This window comes from Chiloscyllium punctatum, chromosome 11, assembly GCF_047496795.1.
Source record: "Chiloscyllium punctatum isolate Juve2018m chromosome 11, sChiPun1.3, whole genome shotgun sequence".
Classification (NCBI taxonomy): domain Eukaryota; kingdom Metazoa; phylum Chordata; class Chondrichthyes; order Orectolobiformes; family Hemiscylliidae; genus Chiloscyllium; species Chiloscyllium punctatum.
This window is the reverse complement of record NC_092749.1, coordinates 2,651,169-2,675,624: the sequence shown is the minus strand read 5'-3', so window position 1 is coordinate 2,675,624 and position 24,456 is coordinate 2,651,169. Positions and strand designations below refer to the sequence as shown.

General features: G+C 45.4%; 1 protein-coding gene across 1 annotated transcript in view; it reads right to left on the bottom strand.

Moving 5' to 3' along the window:
• LOC140482677 (kin of IRRE-like protein 3) overlaps positions 1 to 24,456 on the bottom strand; it is a 111,206-nt gene that overhangs the window by 18,072 nt on the left and 68,678 nt on the right. The window contains exon 3 of the mRNA XM_072580188.1: positions 8,869 to 9,207. Coding sequence (XP_072436289.1) covers positions 8,869 to 9,207 — 339 coding nt within the window. The remainder of the gene's footprint in view (positions 1 to 8,868; positions 9,208 to 24,456) is intronic.

Sequence of the window (24,456 nt, the reverse complement as noted above, 5' to 3'; positions counted from 1 at the left end):
TTGATATATAATCCATCATCCCGCCCCTCCTTGGTATCACCATTGAATATATAATCCATCATCCCGCCCTCCCCTGGTATCACCATTGAATATATAATCCATCATCCCGCCCCCTCCTTGGTATCACCATTGAATATATAATCCATCATCCCGCCCCTCCTTGGTATCACCATTGAATATATAATCCATCATCCCGCCCCCCCCTTGGTATCACCATTGAATATATAATCCATCATCCCGCCCCTCCTTGGTATCACCATTGAATATATAATCCATCATCCCGCCCCTCCTTGGTATCACCATTGAATATATAATCCATCATCCCGCCCCTCCTTGGTATCACCATTGAATATATAATCCATCATCCCGCCCCTCCTTGGTATCACCATTGAATATATAATCCATCATCCCGCCCTCCCTTGGTATCACCATTGAATATATAATCCATCATCCCGCCCCTCCTTGGTATCACCATTGAATATATAATCCATCATCCCGCCCCTCCTTGGTATCACCATTGAATATATAATCCATCATCCCGCCCCCCCTTGGTATCACCATTGAATATATAATCCATCATCCCGCCCCTCCTTGGTATCACCATTGAATATATAATCCATCATCCCGCCCCTCCTTGGTATCACCATTGAATATATAATCCATCATCCCGCCCCCTCCTTGGTATCACCATTGAATATATAATCCATCATCCCGCCCCTCCTTGGTATCACCATTGAATATATAATCCATCATCCCGCCCCTCCTTGGTATCACCATTGAATATATAATCCATCATCCCGCCCCTCCTTGGTATCACCATTGAATATATAATCCATCATCCCGCCCCTCCTTGGTATCACCATTGAATATATAATCCATCATCCCGCCCCTCCTTGGTATCACCATTGAATATATAATCCATCATCCCGCCCCTCCTTGGTATCACCATTGAATATATAATCCATCATCCCGCCCCTCCTTGGTATCACCATTGAATATATAATCCATCATCCCGCCCCTCCTTGGTATCACCATTGAATATATAATCCATCATCCCGCCCCTCCTTGGTATCACCATTGAATATATAATCCATCATCCCGCCCCTCCTTGGTATCACCATTGAATATATAATCCATCATCCCGCCCCCCCTTGGTATCACCATTGAATATATAATCCATCATCCCGCCCCTCCTTGGTATCACCATTGAATATATAATCCATCATCCCGCCCCTCCTTGGTATCACCATTGAATATATAATCCATCATCCCGCCCCTCCTTGGTATCACCATTGAATATATAATCCATCATCCCGCCCCTCCTTGGTATCACCATTGAATATATAATCCATCATCCCGCCCCTCCTTGGTATCACCATTGAATATATAATCCATCATCCCGCCCCTCCTTGGTATCACCATTGAATATATAATCCATCATCCCGCCCCCCCTTGGTATCACCATTGAATATATAATCCATCATCCCGCCCCCCCTTGGTATCACCATTGAATATATAATCCATCATCCCGCCCCTCCTTGGTATCACCATTGAATATATAATCCATCATCCCGCCCCCCTTGGTATCACCATTGAATATATAATCCATCATCCCGCCCCTCCTTGGTATCACCATTGAATATATAATCCATCATCCCGCCCCTCCTTGGTATCACCATTGAATATATAATCCATCATCCCGCCCCTCCTTGGTATCACCATTGAATATATAATCCATCATCCCGCCCCTCCTTGGTATCACCATTGAATATATAATCCATCATCCCGCCCCCCCTTGGTATCACCATTGAATATATAATCCATCATCCCGCCCCTCCTTGGTATCACCATTGAATATATAATCCATCATCCCGCCCCTCCTTGGTATCACCATTGAATATATAATCCATCATCCCGCCCCTCCTTGGTATCACCATTGAATATATAATCCATCATCCCGCCCCCGCCTTGGTATCACCAGTGAATATATAATCCATCATCCCGCCCCCCCCTTGGTATCACCATTGAATATATAATCCATCATCCCGCCCCCCCTTGGTATCACCATTGAATATATAATCCATCATCCCGCCCCCCCCTTGGTATCACCATTGAATATATAATCCATCATCCCGCCCCTCCTTGGTATCACCATTGAATATATAATCCATCATCCCGCCCCCGCCTTGGTATCACCAGTGAATATATAATCCATCATCCCGCCCCTCCTTGGTATCACCATTGAATATATAATCCATCATCCCGCCCCTCCTTGGTATCACCATTGAATATATAATCCATCATCCCGCCCCTCCTTGGTATCACCATTGAATATATAATCCATCATCCCGCCCCTCCTTGGTATCACCATTGAATATATAATCCATCATCCCGCCCCTCCTTGGTATCACCATTGAATATATAATCCATCATCCCGCCCATCCTTGGTATCACCATTGAATATATAATCCATCATCCCGCCCCTCCTTGGTATCACCATTGAATATATAATCCATCATCCCGCCCCTCCTTGGTATCACCATTGAATATATAATCCATCATCCCGCCCCTCCTTGGTATCACCATTGAATATATAATCCATCATCCCGCCCCCCCCTTGGTATCACCATTGAATATATAATCCATCATCCCGCCCCTCCTTGGTATCACCATTGAATATATAATCCATCATCCCGCCCCCCCCTTGGTATCACCATTGAATATATAATCCATCATCCCGCCCCTCCTTGGTATCACCATTGAATATATAATCCATCATCCCGCCCCCCCTTGGTATCACCAGTGAATATATAATCCATCATCCCGCCCCTCCTTGGTATCACCATTGAATATATAATCCATCATCCCGCCCCTCCTTGGTATCACTATTGAATATATAATCCATCATCCCGCCCCCCCTTGGTATCACCATTGAATATATAATCCATCATCCCGCCCCTCCTTGGTATCACCATTGAATATATAATCCATCATCCCGCCCCTCCTTGGTATCACCATTGAATATATAATCCATCATCCCGCCCCTCCTTGGTATCACCATTGAATATATAATCCATCATCCCGCCCCTCCTTGGTATCACCATTGAATATATAATCCATCATCCCGCCCCTCCTTGGTATCACCATTGAATATATAATCCATCATCCCGCCCCCCCCTTGGTATCACCATTGAATATATAATCCATCATCCCGCCCCCCCTTGGTATCACCATTGAATATATAATCCATCATCCCGCCCCCCCTTGGTATCACCATTGAATATATAATCCATCATCCCGCCCCTCCTTGGTATCACCATTGAATATATAATCCATCATCCCGCCCCCCCTTGGTATCACCATTGAATATATAATCCATCATCCCGCCCCTCCTTGGTATCACCATTGAATATATAATCCATCATCCCGCCCCTCCTTGGTATCACCATTGAATATATAATCCATCATCCCGCCCCCCCCTTGGTATCACCATTGAATATATAATCCATCATCCCGCCCCTCCTTGGTATCACCATTGAATATATAATCCATCATCCCGCCCCTCCTTGGTATCACCATTGAATATATAATCCATCATCCCGCCCCCCCTTGGTATCACCATTGAATATATAATCCATCATCCCGCCCCTCCTTGGTATCACCATTGAATATATAATCCATCATCCCGCCCCCCCTTGGTATCACCATTGAATATATAATCCATCATCCCGCCCCCCCTTGGTATCACCATTGAATATATAATCCATCATCCCGCCCCCCCTTGGTATCACCATTGCGTTTCTTTTCCCATTTTAGTCAGTGAATAACACAGACGGTAAAAAGCTGTAGCCTTGACATTACTGTAACATGCTGATGAAGAACATCAGCGAGGAGCTGGAATTTAAAGGCAGAATGCAGCTTCAATACTTCAACTTGTTAAAAAAACTGAGAATAAAAGTTCTTGGGAGCATTGTGCAAGATCCTTAAATCACAGTAGATTAGCAGAAAAGCCGGAGTGTTTGGGTCAGAACCCTCACAGGGTCATGAAACTGTTAGGATATCAACAACAAAATCCAGGGGAGCTTCCCTGACAGAGCAACGGTATATCCATCAGGATGGATCAGGGATAAATCCATCGGGTGGATCAGGGATAAATCCATCGGGTGGATCAGGGATAAATCCATCAGGTTGGATCAGGGATAAATCCATCAGGATGGATCAGGGATAAATCCATCGGAGTCAATCATAAATAAACCCATCGGAGTGAGTCAGGGATAAATCCCATCAGAGTGTGTGTATGAGTGTGTGTGTGTGTCTGTGAGTGTGTATATGTGTGTGTGTGTGTCTGTGAGTGTGTATGAGTGTGTGTGTGTATGTGTGTGTGTGTGTGTATATGTGTGTGTGTGTGAGTATGTATATGTGTGTGCGTATGTGTGTGTGTGCGTATGTGTGTGTATATATGTGTGAGTGTGTGTGTGTGTGTATATGTGTGGGTGTATGTGTGTGCGTGTGTGTGTGAGTGTATGTGTGTGTGTGTATATGTGTGTGCATATGTATGTGTGTATATGTGTGTGTGTATGTGTGTGTGTGTGCGTATGTGTGTGTATATATGTGTGAGTGTATGTGTGTGTATGTGTGTGTGCGCGTGTGCGTGTGAGTGTATGTGTGTGTGTGTATGTGTGTATGTGTGTATGTGTGTGCGTGTGAGTGTGTGTATGTGAGTGTGTGTATGTGAATGTGTGAGTGTGAGTGTATGTGTGTGTGTGTGTGTATGTGTGTATGTGTGTGTATGTGAGTGTGACTGTGTGTCTGTGTATGTGTGTGTGTGTGTGGTGTGTGTGTGTATGTGTGTGTGTATATATACCGAGCTACAGTGTACCTTGTTGCTGCTGGATTGCAGCACGTTGGCATTGGGAAGGGCATTGGGGTGCCGGATGGGTCAGGGATAAATCCCATCGGAGTGAATCAGGAATAAGTCGATCGGAATGGATCAGGAATAAATCCATCAGAGTGGATCAGGGCGTAGATTAAGTCCTGCCTTATAGCCTGACCAATATTACTCATTAACATCATTCCACCCAGAAGAGGGATGAGGTGAGGTGGGAGTGTAAAACCGCACTGCACCCAAATCCATCAGCTCTCAAACTGGCGAAAAAATTCTCAGAGAGATGTGATAGCACTGGGGAGGGGGCAGAGGGAGATTTACCAGGACATTGCCTGGGCTGGAGTGATGGACAGAGATTGGAGAGACTGGGGTTGTTTGCCTTAGATGACAGAGGATTGAGTGGGACGTGAATGAGATATATGAAATGATGTGGGGTATAGATAGTGTAGACAGGAAGGGATGTCTCTCTTGATGGAGGGATCAGTGAGGGGTGGAATTTAAGGGAAGGGGCAGAGGGTTTAGAGGGATGTGAGGAAAATCTGTTTCCCCCAGAAGGTGGTGGGAGTGGAGGCAGCAGATGGAAGAGGTATTTAGATGTGCACTGGTGATGGAGAGACACACCAGGCTGTGGGCCAAGAGCTGGGCAATGGGATTAGAACACTGAGGTGGTTATTCTTCACTGACATGGACTGGATGGGCCGAAGGGCTTTTCTTCTGTGTCCTTGATCTCTATAACTCTGTGACTCCAAAATAAAGTTGACCTTAGTGAGCAGGGTGTGCAATTTCAAATTCCTGAGAACTATTCAGCTGGTAAATTAGTTTAAAACAAGTTCCCCTCCGAGCCCTTCCCCATCCTGACTTGGAAATATATCGCTGTTCCTTCACTGTGTCTGGGTCAGATATCCTGGAATTTCCTCCCTACGGGACATTGTGGGTCTACCTTCAGCACATGGGCTGCAGCGGGTCAAGAAGGTAGCTCACCCCCACCTCCAGTGGCTCAGTGGTTAGCACTGCTGCCTTGCAGCACCAGGGACCCAGGTTCGATTCCGCCCTCATGTGACTGCTTATGTGGAGTTTGTTCATTCTCCCTGTGTCTGCGTGGGTTTCCTCCCACAGGCCAAAAAGGTGTGGGTCAGATAGATTGACCGTGGGAAATCACACCACAGTGTCCAGGGATGTACAGCCATGGGAAATACAGGGTTACAGAGATAAGACTGATGGGTGGGTCTGGGTGGGAGATCCTTCAGCAGGTTAGTACGGCCTTGATGCACCGAATGGCCTGTTTCCACACTGCAGGGATTCTATGCTCCTCAAGAACAACTCGGGACAGGCAATAAAAGTTGGCTCAGCCACAGACACACACATTGCATGGTGTGAATCACAGGGAAAACAAAGGCACTGACCACATTCTTATCAGAACAGAGCTTTTAAAACAAGTTACAGGATTGCATTTAGCCTCAGGCAGCTGGTGCATACAAGAGAATGGGACACACATTAGGGGGTGTGTGTCTGTGTGTGTGTGTGTGTGTGTGTGTGTCTGTGTCTGTGTGTGTGTCTGTGTCTGTGTGTGTGTCTGTCTGTGTGTGTCTGTGTGTGTGTCTGTGTGTCTGTGTCTGTGTGTGTGTGTCTGTGTGTGTGTCTGTCTGTGTGTGTGTCTGTGTCTGTCTCTGTGTGTGTGTGTGTGTGTGTGTGTGTCTGTGTGTGTGTGTGTCTGTGTCTGTGTCTGTGTGTCTGTCTGTGTGTGTGTCTGTGTGTCTGTCTGTGTGTGTGTCTGTGTGTGTGTGTGTGTCTGTGTGTCTGTCTGTGTGTCTGTCTGTCTGTGTGTGTGTGTCTGTGTCTGTGTGTCTGTGTCTGTGTGTGTGTGTGTATACTGAGCTACATGGGCATTGTCACTGCCGGATTGCAGCACACTGGTATTGGGAAGGCCATGGGGAGCTGGCTCTTGGTGGTGATGGAGACTGTGTCATCGATTCCTGAGGGAGGAGGAGGTGTGACTTGCTGCAGACCTTCAGCCTGTTCCTGTTGGAGCTCACAACTGAATGGTCCCAATTCCAGGAGGCACCTGAGGTGCTGCAGGGCTCCCTGGAGAGAGACAGGACACTGCCTGCTCTGGCCTGTGACAGTGTTACAATGGCTGGGCACAGACAGCACACTCTCCCCACCTCTCCCTGCTGACCCCTACACCTGACACCCCCTCACCACTCCCCCATACCCCCACACCCCCTCACCACTCCCCCCTACCCCACACCCCCTCACCACTCCGCCATACCCCCACACCCCCTCACCACTCCCCCACACCCCCTCACCACTTCCCCACACCCCCTCACCACTCCCCCCACCCTCTCACCACTTCCCCACACCCCCTCACCACTCCCCCATACCCCACACCCCCTCACCACTCCCCCATACCCCACACCCCCTCACCACTCCCCCCATACCCCACACCCCCTCACCACTCCCCCATACCCCACACCCCCTCACCACTCCCCCATACCCCACACTCCCTCACCACTCCCCCACACCTTCACACCCCCTCACCACTCCCCCACACCCCCTCACCACTCCCCCACACCCCCTCACCACTCCCCCACACCCCCTCACCACTTCCCCACACCCCCTCACCACTCCCCCATACCCCACACCCCCTCACCACTCCCCCATACCCCACACCCCCTCACCACTCCCCCATACCCCACACCCCCTCACCACTCCCCCATACCCCACACCCCCTCACCACTCCCCCATACCCCACACTCCCTCACCACTCCCCCACACCTTCACACCCCCTCACCACTCCCCCACACCCCCTCACCACTCCCCCATACCCCACACCCCCTCACCACTCCCCCATACCCCACACTCCCTCACCACTCCCCCACACCTTCACACCCCCTCACCACTCCCCCACACCCCCTCACCACTCCCCCACACCCCCTCACCACTCCCCCACACCCCCTCACCACTTCCCCACACCCCCTCACCACTCCCCCATACCCCACACCCCCTCACCACTCCCCCATACCCCACACCCCCTCACCACTCCCCCATACCCCACACCCCCTCACCACTCCCCCACACCCCTTCACCACTCCCCCACACTCCCTCACCACTCCCCCACACTCCCTCACCACTCCCCCACACCTTCACACCCCCTCACCACTCCCCCACACTCCCTCACCACTCCCCCACACCTTCACACCCCCTCACCACTCCCCCACACTCCCTCACCACTCCCCCACACCTTCACACCCCCTCACCACTCCCCCACACTCCCTCACCACTCCCCCACACCTTCACACCCCGTCACCACTCCCCCCACCCCCTCACCACTCCCCCATACACCACACCCCCTCACCACTCCACCACACCACCACACCCTGCACCATACTCCCACTCCCTCACACCCCCTCACCACTCCCCCATACCCCCTCACCACTCCCCCACACCTTCTCACTACTCCCCCATACCTCCTCAGCACTCCCCCACACCCACCTACCACTCCCCCACATTCCCACACACCCTCACCACCCGCCCACACCCCCACACTCCCACACCACTCCCCCACACCCCCTCACCAATCCCCCACACTCCCACACCCTCTCACCACTCGCCCACACCCTCACACCCCCTCACCACTCACCCACACACTCATACCCCCCTCACCACTCCCCCATACCCCCAAACCCCCTCACCACTCCCCCACACCACCACACCCCTGCACCATACCCCACACCCTCACACCCCCTCACCACTTCCCCACATCACCACACCACTTCCCCACACCCTCACACCCCCTCACCACTCCTCCACTCCCCCACACACCCCCTCACCACTCCACTCCCCCACACACCCCCTCACCTCCACACTCTCTACCCCACAGACTGACCCCCTTCATCCCCTCCGTAACCCAGACCCCACCTCCACATTATCCATCCCCTACTCCCCTCTACACACACACGCACTAAGTGATAAAACATACTTACTGATGATATTCAGCTGGGTCCCAGTCCCGTACACATTGGACCACACTGTACAGTAATACACAGTCACATCTTCAGGCTGAATGTTTGTGATTGTTAGTGTAGCAATAAGACCGGTGTTATTTTTGGTCGAATTAAAATGGCCCTGAAAACCTTTATTCACGAGCACATTTCCATCCGCACGGTGTGTCACAATCCATTGATAACCTGTCAGACTGCGTCGGTACCAGTGCACATCAGTCACCCCCAAATTGATATCCTGCATAGAGCAGTGTAACTGGGCAGTTTGACTCACTGTGACATTCAGTATCGGTGTCTGAGTGAGCACAGGAAATTTTCCACCTGGAACAGAAACAAATCGAGAGATCAGATCCAGAAAGCAGCATTGGGCCTGTTTAAAGGGATGGTCCGTTGAGCTCAGACACAGTATTTACAAACAAGAATAGTCTGGAAGACTGTCACAGAACGCTACTTCAATCTCACCTCACTGTTTCACAAAATATACCCATCAATGATCAGGATTGAAACTGGAGCATGAGCTGTAAAGTAATTAGCCAGGAGCATTAACTGAAGAGTAACAAACCAGGAGTATTCACTGTGGGGTAATTGGGCAGGGGCATTAACTGGGGAGTAACGAGGTAAAAACAATGACTGCAGACGCTGGAAACCAGATTCTGGATTAGTGGTGCTGGAAGAGCACAGCAGTTCAGGCAGCATCCAACGAGCAGCGAAATCGACGTTTCGGGCAAAAGCCCTTCATCAGGAATAAAGACAGTGAGCCTGACGCGTGGAGAGATAAGCTAGAGGAGGGTGGGGGTGGGGAGAGAGTAGCATAGAGTACAATGGGCGAGTGAGGGAGGAGATGAAGGTGATAGGTCAGGGAGGAGAGGGAGGAGTGGATAGGTGGAAAAGGAGATAGGCATGTCGGACAAGTCCGGACAAGTCATGGGGACAGTTACTGAGCTGGAAGTTTGGAACTAGGGCTAACCAGGAGTATTCAAAGTGGGGTAATTGGGCAGGGGCATTAACCTGGGAGTAATTGACCAGGAGTAGTAATTGTGGAGTATTGAGTCAAGAGTATTAACTGAAGAGTAACTAGCCAAGGGCATTAACTGAAGAGTAACTAGCCAGGAGTATTAATTGTGGAGTAACAAGCCAGGAGTATTAATTCTGGGGTAATTAGCCAGGGCCATGACCTGGGGAGTAATTGGCCAGACGTGCTAGCTGCTGCAGAGTTGGACATACATTGCTGTTCCTTCCCTGCCACGGAATCAAAATCCTAGAATTAGCTCCTAAAAGGCATTGTGGGTCTAGCAGCCGTTCAAGAGGGCAATTCAACCCCACTGTCTCAAGGAGGGCAACTAGGGACAGGGCAATAAATACCGGGCCCAGCCAGCGACACCCATGTCCCATGAATTAATTTAAAAGAAACACAGCTCTCTGTGGTAAGGAGTTCCAAAGATCCACAACCCTCTGAGAGAAGGAGCCCCTCCCCATCTCAGTCTGAAATTGATGCCCCTTTATTCTGAGACTGTGCCGTCTGCTCCTAGACTCTCCCACAAGGGGAACCATCCTCTCAGCATTGACCCTGTTCAAGCCCCTTCAGAATCTGATATGGTTCCAATGTGTTTAACCTCCATCCCAGGGATCATCCCAGTGAACCTTCTCTGAGCTGCCTCTGATAAATAATATATATCCTTCAACAAAGGGATGAGAACTGCTGACTGTGCTCCAGATGTGATCTCAATGTACAGCTTAGAAACGTCTGTTGGATCATTCCATACCACATTATCCATGTGGAGAATCATCATAGAATCCCTACAGTGTGGAAACAGGCCCTTTGGCCCAACAAGTCCACACCGACTCTCCGAAGAGTAACCCATCCAATCCCATTCCCCTAACTAATGCACCTAACACTACGGGCAATTTAACATGACCAATTCACCCTAACCATAACCACATCTTTGGACTGTGGGAGGAAACTGGAGCACCCAGAGAGAATGTGCAAACTCCCCACAGACAGTTGCCCGAGGCTGGGATTGAACCTGGGTCCCTGGCACTGTGAGGCAGCAGTGCTAACCACTGAGCTACCATGCTCTCTCAAGGATCAGGTTCGAGGTCGGCTGATCCTACTGGAGCCCCTCATCAAACTGTGTTCCCTCTCATTGCAAACCCTCCTTCCCAAGGACCTGAGATGGAGTTTCAGAAGTTGGGAATCCCCCTGGACCAGACCAGGTTTGTCACTGCCCCATAACAAATCCTCCTGGTTTCACACAGACTCCCTCCCTCTCCATTGAACAATCCAGGATTTGGGATGGATCCCATACTGAGCACCTCCAATGGAAGAGCTGAGGAGGATCAGTAGTCAATCCAGGGAGGCTTGGGAAAGAAGGGTTAGCTTTTAGATTCGATTAGATTACTTACAGTGTGGAAACAGGCCCTTCGGCCCAACAAGTCCACACCGCCCCGCTGAAGCGCAACCCACCCATACTCCTACATCTACATCGACATCGACCCCTTACCTAACACTACGGGCAATTTAGCATGGCCAATTCACCTGACCTGCACATCTTTGGACTGTGGGAGGAAACCGGAGCACCCGGAGGAAACCCACGCAGACACGGGGAGAACGTGCAAACTCCACACAGTCAGTCGCCTGAGGCGGGAACTGAACCCGGGTCTCTGGTGCTGTGAGGCAGCAGTGCTAACCACTGTGCCACCGTGCCGCCCTTAAAAAGCCACAAAATTCAGAAAAGCAGCAGCCAGCCCTGATGCTGAAAGGTCTCAGGTTCTGGGGCACGTTTCCTGTGCAACTGTTTCTCAAAACATTTTAAAAATATTGTGGTGACAACATTATTTAAGGGAAGTAGATATCGAGTTGGTTCAGAGAAGTCATGTGACAGAGACAGGGAGGAGGAAGGGAGTGAGGGAGAGGCAGAGAGGGAGCGAGTGAGAGAGTGAAGAGGCAGAGAGAGACAGAGGAGGCAGGGAGAGAGAGAGAGGAGGGAGGCAGAGAGGGAGAGGAAGAGGGAGAGAGAGAGAGGAGGCAGGGAGAGAGGGAGAGACAGTGAGAGAGGCAAAGAGAGAGACTGAGGGAAGGGGTGGAAGGGGGTTCGGGATGTGGGTGGAGGGGACAGGGATGAGGGTGGAGGTGGTAGGGATGAGGGTGGAGGGGGTAGGGATGAGGGTGGGGGTGGGAGGTGGGGCATTAAGGGAAATGGGAAGGGAGGGGAGTGGAACTAAATCATTGCACCCATGTAATGCCCACCTCTCCATAAACGTATAGAGAGCATTGATGGACACCATGTGATCCGTCTCCAATGCGACTCGGGCATGAACATAACTGCAGATTGTGTGTAATTTTGATGAATTTTAACAATACTGGGATAACGATACCGGGATAACAATACTGGGATAACAATACAGGGAAAACAAAACCGGGATAACAACACCGGAATAACAATACCGGGATAACAATATCAGGTAACGATACAGGGATAACAATACTGGCATAACAATAGCGGGATAACAATATTGGGATAACAATACCGGGATATCAATACCCGGATAACAATATCGGGATAACAATACAGGGAAAACAAAACCGGGATAACAACACCTGTATAACAACACTGGAATAACAATACCGGGATAACAATACTAGGATAACAATAGCGGGATAACAAAATCGGGATAACACCACCAGGATAACAATACCGGGTTAATAATATCGGGATAACAAAACCGTGAGAACAATACCGGGATAACAATATAGGGATGAAAATGTGTTGCTGGAAAAGCGCAGCAGGTCAGGCAGCATCGAAGGAGCAGGAGAATCCATGTTTCAGGCATCAGCCCTTCTTCAGGAATGATGCCCAAAACGTCGATTCTCCTGATCCTTGGATGCTGCCTGACCTGCTGCGCTTTTCCAGCAACACATGTTCAGCTCTGATCTCCAGCATCTGCAGTCCTCACTTTCTCCCCGAACAATACCGGGATAACAATACTGGGATAACAATACCGGGATAACAGTACCGGGATAACAATACCGGGATAACAATACCGGGATAACAGTACTGGGATAACAACACCGGAAAAACAATACAGGGATAACAATACCGGGATAACAATACTGCGATAACAATAGTGGGATAACAATAGCGGGAAAACAACACCAGGATAACAATACCGGGATAACAATACTGGGACAACAATACCGGGATATCAATACCGGGTAAAAATACGGGGATAACAATACCGGGATAACACTACCGGGATAACAACACCGGAATAACAATACAGGGATAACAATACCAGGATAACAATACCGGGATAACTATACCAGGATAACTATGCCAGGATAACAATACTGAGATAATAATACCGGTAAAACAATACCAGGATAACTATGCCAGGATAGCAATACCGGGATAACTAGACAAGGATAACTATACCGGGATAACAATACAGGGATAACAATACCAGGATAACAATGCAGGAATAACTGTACCGGGATAACTAGACCAGGTTATCTATACCGGGATAGCAATACCGGGATAACAATACTGCGATAACAATAGTGGGATAACAATAGCGGGAAAACAACACCAGGATAACAATACCGGGATAACAATACTGGGACAACAATACCGGGATATCAATACCGGGTAAAAATACGGGGATAACAATACCGGGATAACACTACCGGGATAACAACACCGGAATAACAATACAGGGATAACAATACCAGGATAACAATACCAGGATAACAATACCGGGATAACTATACCAGGATAACTATGCCAGGATAACAATACTGAGATAATAATACCGGTAAAACAATACCAGGATAACTATGCCAGGATAGCAATACCGGGATAACTAGACAAGGATAACTATACCGGGATAACAATACAGGGATAACAATACCAGGATAACAATGCAGGAATAACTGTACCGGGATAACTAGACCAGGTTATCTATACCGGGATAGCAATACCGGGGTAACAATACTGGGATAACCATTACGGGATAACAATACCGGGAAGACAGCACCAGGGAAACAACACCAGGATAACAATACCGGGATAACAATACCGGGGTATCAATATCGGGATAACTGTACCGGGATAACAATACCGGGATAACAATACCGGGAAAACAATACCGGGAAAACAATACCGGGATAACTGTTCCGGGATAACTGTTCCGGGATAACAATACTGTGATAACAATACTGGGATAATGATACCTGGAAAGCAATACTGGGATAACAACACCGGAATAACAATACAGGGATACCAATACCAGGATAACAATAACGGGAGAACAATATCGTGATAACTATACTGGGATAACAATACCGGGATAACAACACCGGGATAACAATACCTGGCTAACAATACTGGGATGACTATACAAGGATAACAACACCGGGGTAATAATACTGGGATGACTATACCAGGATAACAATACCGGGATACCAATACTGGGATAACAATAGCGGGATAACAATATTTGGAAAACAACACCAGGATAACATTACCGGGATAACAACATCGGGATAACTATGCCGGGAGAACAATACCGCAATAACAACATTGGGATAACAATACCGGGATAACAATACTTGCATGACTATACCAGGATAACAATACCAGGATAACAGTACCGGGATAACAGTACCGGGTAACAATACTGGGATAACAACACCGGAATAACAACACCGGGATATAAATACCAGGATAACAATAGCGGGACAATAATATTGGGAAAACAACACCAGGATAACAATACCGGGATAACAATACCAGGAGAATATTACCGGGAGAACAATACCGGGATAACAATACTGGGGCAACAATACCGGGATATCAATACCGGGTAACAATATGGGGATAACAATACGGGGATAACAATACCAGGATAACACTATCGGGATAACAATACCGGAGGAACGATACCAGGATAACAATTCCGGGATAACAATACTGGGATAACAATACTGGGATAACAAAACCGGGATAACAATACAGGGATAACAATACAGGGATAATGGTACCAGGATAACAGTACTGCGATAACAATACCGGGATAACAACACCGGAATAACAATACAGGCATGACTATACCAGGCTAACAATAGCGGGATAACAATATCGGATTAACAATACTGGGATAACAATACCGGGATAACAACACCGGAATAACAATACCGGGAAAACACTACCGGGATAACAATAGCGGGTTAACATTATTGGGAACACAACACCAGGATAACAATATCGGGATAACAATACCGGGATAACAACACCGGGATAACAATACTGGGATAACAATAGCGGGTTAACATTATTGGGTTAACATTATTGGGAAAACAACACCTAGATAACATTACCGGGATAACAACACCGGGATAACAATACTGGGATGACTATACCAGGATAACAATACCAGGATAACAATACTGGGATAACAATAGCGGGATAACAATATTGGGAAAACAACACCAGGATAACAATACTGGGATAACAATACCAGGATAACAATACCGGGATAACAACATTGGGATAACAATACCGGCATAACAATACTGGGATAACAATACTGGGAAAACAACACCAGGATAAGAATACCGGGATAACAATACCAGGATAACAATACTGGGACAACAATACCGGGATATCAATACCGGGTAAAAATACGGGAATAACAATACCGGGATAACACTACCGGGATAACAATACCGGAGGAACGATACCAGGATCACAATACTGGGATGACTATACCGCGATAACAATATCGGGCAACAATACTGGGATAACAATACCGTGATAACAATACCGGGATACCAACACCGGAATAAAAATACAGGGATAACAATACTTGGATAATGATAACGGGATAACAATACTGGGATAACAAAACCGGGATAACAACACCGGATTAACAATACAGGGAGAACAATACCGGGATAACTATACCAGGATAACTATGCCAGGATAACAATACTGGGATAATAATACCGGTATAACAATACCAGGATAACTATGCCAGGATAGCAATACCGGGATAACTAGACCAGGATAACTATACTGGGATAACAATACCAGGATAACAATGCAGGAATAACTGTACCGGGATAACTAGACCGGGTTATCTATTCCCGGATAACTATACCGGGATAGCAATACCGGGGTAACAATACTGGGATAACTATACTGGGATAACAATACCGGAATAACAATACCAGGATAACAATACCAGGATAACTACACCGTGATAACAATACTGGGATAACAATACTGGGATAACAACACCGAAATAATACAGGGATAACTATACCAGGCTAGCAATAGCGTGATAACGATACCGGGTTAACAATACTGGGACAACAATCCCGGGATAACAACACCGGGATAACAACACCGGGATAACAATACCGGGATAACAGTACTGGGATAACAACACCGGAAAAACAATACAGGGATAACAATACCGGGATAACAATACTGCGATAACAATAGTGGGATAACAATAGCGGGAAAACAACACCAGGATAACAATACCGGGATAACAATACTGGGACAACAATACCGGGATATCAATACCGGGTAAAAATACGGGGATAACAATACCGGGATAACACTACCGGGATAACAACACCGGAATAACAATACAGGGATAACAATACCAGGATAACAATACCGGGATAACTATACCAGGATAACTATGCCAGGATAACAATACTGAGATAATAATACCGGTAAAACAATACCAGGATAACTATGCCAGGATAGCAATACCGGGATAACTAGACAAGGATAACTATACCGGGATAACAATACAGGGATAACAATACCAGGATAACAATGCAGGAATAACTGTACCGGGATAACTAGACCAGGTTATCTATACCGGGATAGCAATACCGGGATAACAATACTGCGATAACAATAGTGGGATAACAATAGCGGGAAAACAACACCAGGATAACAATACCGGGATAACAATACTGGGACAACAATACCGGGATATCAATACCGGGTAAAAATACGGGGATAACAATACCGGGATAACACTACCGGGATAACAACACCGGAATAACAATACAGGGATAACAATACCAGGATAACAATACCAGGATAACAATACCGGGATAACTATACCAGGATAACTATGCCAGGATAACAATACTGAGATAATAATACCGGTAAAACAATACCAGGATAACTATGCCAGGATAGCAATACCGGGATAACTAGACAAGGATAACTATACCGGGATAACAATACAGGGATAACAATACCAGGATAACAATGCAGGAATAACTGTACCGGGATAACTAGACCAGGTTATCTATACCGGGATAGCAATACCGGGGTAACAATACTGGGATAACCATTACGGGATAACAATACCGGGAAGACAGCACCAGGGAAACAACACCAGGATAACAATACCGGGATAACAATACCGGGGTATCAATATCGGGATAACTGTACCGGGATAACAATACCGGGATAACAATACCGGGAAAACAATACCGGGAAAACAATACCGGGATAACTGTTCCGGGATAACTGTTCCGGGATAACAATACTGTGATAACAATACTGGGATAATGATACCTGGAAAGCAATACTGGGATAACAACACCGGAATAACAATACAGGGATACCAATACCAGGATAACAATAACGGGAGAACAATATCGTGATAACTATACTGGGATAACAATACCGGGATAACAACACCGGGATAACAATACCTGGCTAACAATACTGGGATGACTATACAAGGATAACAACACCGGGGTAATAATACTGGGATGACTATACCAGGATAACAATACCGGGATACCAATACTGGGATAACAATAGCGGGATAACAATATTTGGAAAACAACACCAGGATAACATTACCGGGATAACAACATCGGGATAACTATGCCGGGAGAACAATACCGCAATAACAACATTGGGATAACAATACCGGGATAACAATACTTGCATGACTATACCAGGATAACAATACCAGGATAACAGTACCGGGATAACAGTACCGGGTAACAATACTGGGATAACAACACCGGAATAACAACACCGGGATATAAATACCAGGATAACAATAGCGGGACAATAATATTGGGAAAACAACACCAGGATAACAATACCGGGATAACAATACCAGGAGAATATTACCGGGAGAACAATACCGGGATAACAATACTGGGGCAACAATACCGGGATATCAATACCGGGTAACAATATGGGGATAACAATACGGGGATAACAATACCAGGATAACACTATCGGGATAACAATACCGGAGGAACGATACCAGGATAACAATTCCGGGATAACAATACTGGGATAACAATACTGGGATAACAAAACCGGGATAACAATACAGGGATAACAATACAGGGATAATGGTACCAGGATAACAGTACTGCGATAACAATACCGGGATAACAACACCGGAATAACAATACAGGCATGACTATACCAGGCTAACAATAGCGGGATAACAATATCGGATTAACAATACTGGGATAACAATACCGGGATAACAACACCGGAATAACAATACCGGGAAAACACTACCGGGATAACAATAGCGGGTTAACATTATTGGGAACACAACACCAGGATAACAATATCGGGATAACAATACCGGGATAACAACACCGGGATAACAATACTGGGATAACAATAGCGGGTTAACATTATTGGGTTAACATTATTGGGAAAACAACACCTAGATAACATTACCGGGATAACAACACCGGGATAACAATACTGGGATGACTATACCAGGATAACAATACCAGGATAACAATACTGGGATAACAATAGCGGGATAACAATATTGGGAAAACAACACCAGGATAACAATACTGGGATAACAATACCAGGATAACAATACCGGGATAACAACATTGGGATAACAATACCGGCATAACAATACTGGGATAACAATACTGGGAAAACAACACCAGGATAAGAATACCGGGATAACAATACCAGGATAACAATACTGGGACAACAATACCGGGATATCAATACCGGGTAAAAATACGGGAATAACAATACCGGGATAACACTACCGGGATAACAATACCGGAGGAACGATACCAGGATCACAATACTGGGATGACTATACCGCGATAACAATATCGGGCAACAATACTGGGATAACAATACCGTGATAACAATACCGGGATACCAACACCGGAATAAAAATACAGGGATAACAATACTTGGATAATGATAACGGGATAACAATACTGGGATAACAAAACCGGGATAACAACACCGGATTAACAATACAGGGAGAACAATACCGGGATAACTATACCAGGATAACTATGCCAGGATAACAATACTGGGATAATAATACCGGTATAACAATACCAGGATAACTATGCCAGGATAGCAATACCGGGATAACTAGACCAGGATAACTATACTGGGATAACAATACCAGGATAACAATGCAGGAATAACTGTACCGGGATAACTAGACCGGGTTATCTATTCCCGGATAACTATACCGGGATAGCAATACCGGGGTAACAATACTGGGATAACTATACTGGGATAACAATACCGGAATAACAATACCAGGATAACAATACCAGGATAACTACACCGTGATAACAATACTGGGATAACAATACTGGGATAACAACACCGAAATAATACAGGGATAACTATACCAGGCTAGCAATAGCGTGATAACGATACCGGGTTAACAATACTGGGACAACAATCCCGGGATAACAACACCGGGATAACAACACCGGGATAACAATAGTGGGTTAACATTATTGGGAAAACAACACCAGGATAATACCGGGATAACAGTACCGGGATAACAATACTGGGATGACTATACAAGGATAACAACACCGGGGTAACAATACTGGGATAACAATAGCGGGATAACAATATTGGGAAAACAACACCAGGATAACAATACTGGGATAACAATACCAGGATAACAATACCGGGATAACAATATTGGGAAAACAACACCAGGATAACAATACTGGGATAACAATACCAGGATAACAACATTGGGATAACAATACCGGGATAACAATATCGGGTAACAATACTGGGATAACAATACCAGAATAACAATACTGGGATAACAATAGCGGGATAACAATACCGGGATAACAATAGTGGGTTAACATTATTGGGAAAACAACACCAGGATAACAATACCGGGATAACAATACCAGGATAACAACACTGGGATAACAATATCAGGATAACAATACTGGGATGACTGTACAAGGAACGCAACACCAGGGTAACAATACTGGGATGACTATACCAGGATAACAATATCAGATTAACAATACTGGGGTAAAAACAGCGGGATAACAATATTGGAAAAACAACACCAGGATAACAATACCGGGATATCGATACCGGGATAACAACATTGGGATAACAATACTGGGATAACAATATCGGGTAACAATACTGGGATAACAATACCAGAATAACAATAGCGGGATAACAATACCAGGATAACAATACCGGGAGAACAATATTGGGACAACAATACCGGGATATAAATACCGGGTAAAAATACGGGGATAACAGTACCGCGGTAACACTACCGGGATAACAATACCGGAGGAACGATACCAGGATAACAATACTGGGATGACTATGCCGGGATAACAATATCAGGCAACAATACTGGGATAATAATACTGGGATAACAATACCGTGATAACAATACTGGGATAACAATGCTTGGATAACAAAGTCGGGATAACAACACCGGAATAAAAATACAGGGATAACAATACTGGGATAACAACACCGGATTAACAATACAGGGAGAACAATACCGGGATTACTATATCGGGATAACAACACCGGAATAACAATACAGGGATAACAATACCAGGATAACAATACCGGGATAACTATACCAGGATAAGTATGCCAGGATAACAATACTGGGATAATAATACCGGTATATCAATACCAGGATAACTATGCCAGGATAGCAATACCGGGATAACTATACCGGGATAACAATACAGGGATAACAATACCAGGATAACAATGCAGGAATAACTGTACCGGGATAACTAGACCTGGTTATCTATACCCGGATAACTATACTGGGATAGCAATACCGGGGTAACAATACTGGGATAACTATAACGGGATAACAATACCGGGAAAACAGCACCAGGGAAACAACACCAGGATAACAATACCGGGATAACAATACCGGGATATCAATATCGGGATAACTGTACCGGGATAACAATACCGGGAAAACAATACCGGGAAAACCATTCCGGGATAACAATACTGTGATAACAATACTGGGATAATGATACCAGGAAAGCAATACTGGGATAACAATACTGGGATAACAACACCGGAATAACAATACAGGGATAGCAATATCAGGATAACAATACCGGGATAACAATACCGGGATAACAAAACCAGGATAACTACACCGTGATAACAATACTGGGATAACAATACTTGGATAACAAAACCGGGATAACAACACCGGAATAATAATACAGGGATAACAATACTCGGATAATGATACCAGGATAACAATACAGGGATAACGATACCGTCTTAACAATACTGGGACAACAATACCGGGATAACAACACCGGAATAACAATACCGGGATAACAATGCCGGGATAACAATAGCGGATTAACATTATTGGGAAAACAACACCAGGATAACAATACCGGGATAACAATACTGGGATGACTATACAAGGATAACAACACCGGGGTAACAATACTGGGATGACTATACCAGGATAACAATACCGGGAGAACAATACTAGGATAACAATATCGGGTAACAATACTGGGATAACAATACCAGAATAACAATACTGGGATAACAATACTTGGATAATGATACCAGGATAACAATACTGGGATAACAATACCGGTATAACAACACTGGAATAACAATACAGGGATACCAGGCTAACAATAGCGGGATAACGATACCGGGTTAACAATACTGGGACAACAATACCGGGATAACAATAGTGTGTTAACATTATTGGGAAAACAACACCAGGATAACAATACCGGGATAACAATACTGGGATGACTATACAAGGATAACAACACCGGGGTAACAATACTGGGATGACTATACCAGGATAACCATACCAGATTAACAATACTGGGATAACAATAGCGGGATAACAATATTGGGAAAACAACACCAGGATAACAATACTGGGATAACAATACCAGGATAACAATACCGGGAGAACAATACCAGGATAACAACATTGGGATAACAATACTGGGATAACAATACCGGGATAACAATAGTGGGTTAATATTATTGGGAAAACAACACCAGGATAACAATACCGGGAGAACAATACCAGGATAGCGATACCAGGAAAACAACACCGGGATAACAACATTGGGATAACAATACCGGGATAACAATATCGGGTAACAATACTGGGATAACAATACCAGAATAACAATACTGGGATAACAATAGCAGGATAACAATACCAGGATAACAATACTAGGATAACAAAAGCGGGATAACAATATTGGGAAAACAACACCAGGATAACAATACCGGGAGAACAATACCGGGATAACTAGACCGGGTTATCTATAACTGGATAACTATACCGGGATAGCAATATCGGGGTAACAATACTGGGATAACTATAACGAGATAACAATACCTGGAAAACAGCACCAGGGTAACAACACCAGGATAACAATACCAGGATAACAATACTGGAGTATCAATATCAGGATAACTGTACCGAGATAACAATACCGGGATAACAATACTGGGGTATCAATATCGGGATAACTGTACCGGGATTACAATACCGGGATAACCATACCGGGATAACAATACCGGGATAACAATACCGGGATAACTGTGCCAGGATAACTGTACCGGGATAACAATCCCGGGATACCTGTTCCGGGATAACTGTTCCGGGATAACAATACTAGGATAATGATACCAGGATAGCAATACTGGGATAACAACACCGGAATAACAACACAGGGATAACAATACCAGGATAACAATACCGGGATAACAATACCGGGATAACAACACCAGGATAACAATACTGGGATATGGATATCGGGATAACAATGCTGTGACAACAATACCGGGATAGCAACACCGGAATAACAATACAGGGATAACAATACCCGGATATAAGTACCGGGATAACAATACCAGGATAACAATACTGGGATAACAAAACCAGGATAACAACACCAGGATAACAATATGGGATAACAAAACTGTGATAGCAACACCGGAATAACAATACAGGGATAACAATACTGGGATAACAATACCAGGATAACAACACTGAAAAAATACAGGGATAACAACACCGGGATAACAATACTGGGATAACAACACCAGGATAACAATACCGTGATAACAATACCGGGTGAACAATACCAGGATAACAAAACGGGATAACAATACAGGAGAACAATGCCGGGATAACAATACCGGGATAACAATGCCAGGAAAACAGGGATCAAAAAACTGGAGTAACAATACAGGGATAACAATACCTGGATAACATCACGGAAAGAACAATAGAGGGATAACGAGACCGGGATAACAATAGTGGGATAACAATATTGGGATAACAACAGCAGGATAACAATACTGGGAGAACAATACCAGGATAACTATACCGGGATAACAATACAGGGAGAACAATACCGGGAGAACAATACCAGGATAACTATACCGGGATAACAATACAGGGATAACAATACAGGGATAACGATACCTGGCTAACAATAGCGGGATAGGTAAACCAGGATAACAATACCGGGATTAAACCACCAGAATAACAATACTGGGATAACAATACCGGGATAACAAAACCAGGATAACAACATCGGGATAACAACATCGGGATAACAATACCGGGATAACAATACCGGGATAACAATACCGGGATAAAAACACCGGAATAACAATACAGGGATAACAATACCAGGATAACAATAACGGAATAACGATACCGGGATAACAATACCGGGTAACAATACTGGGATAACAATACCGGGATAACAATACTGGAATAACAGTACCGGGATAACAAAACCAGGATAACAACGTTGGGATAACAATACAGGGATAACAATACCGGGATAAAAACACCGGAATAACAATACCGGGATAACAATACCAGGATAACAATAGCGGGATAACGATACCGGGTAACAATAGCGGGATAACAATACTGGGATAACAATAGCGAGTTAACAATATTGGGAAAACAACACCAGGATAACAATACCGGGATAACAATACCGGGATAACAATACCGGAATAACAATACAGGAATAACAATACAGGGATAATGATACCGGATAACAATACCTGGATAACAACACTGGAATAACAATACAGGGATAACAATACCACGATAACAATACGGGGATAACGATACAGGTAAAATAATACTGGGATAACAATATTGGGATAACAATATCAGGGAACAATACTGGGATAACAATAGCGTGATAACAAT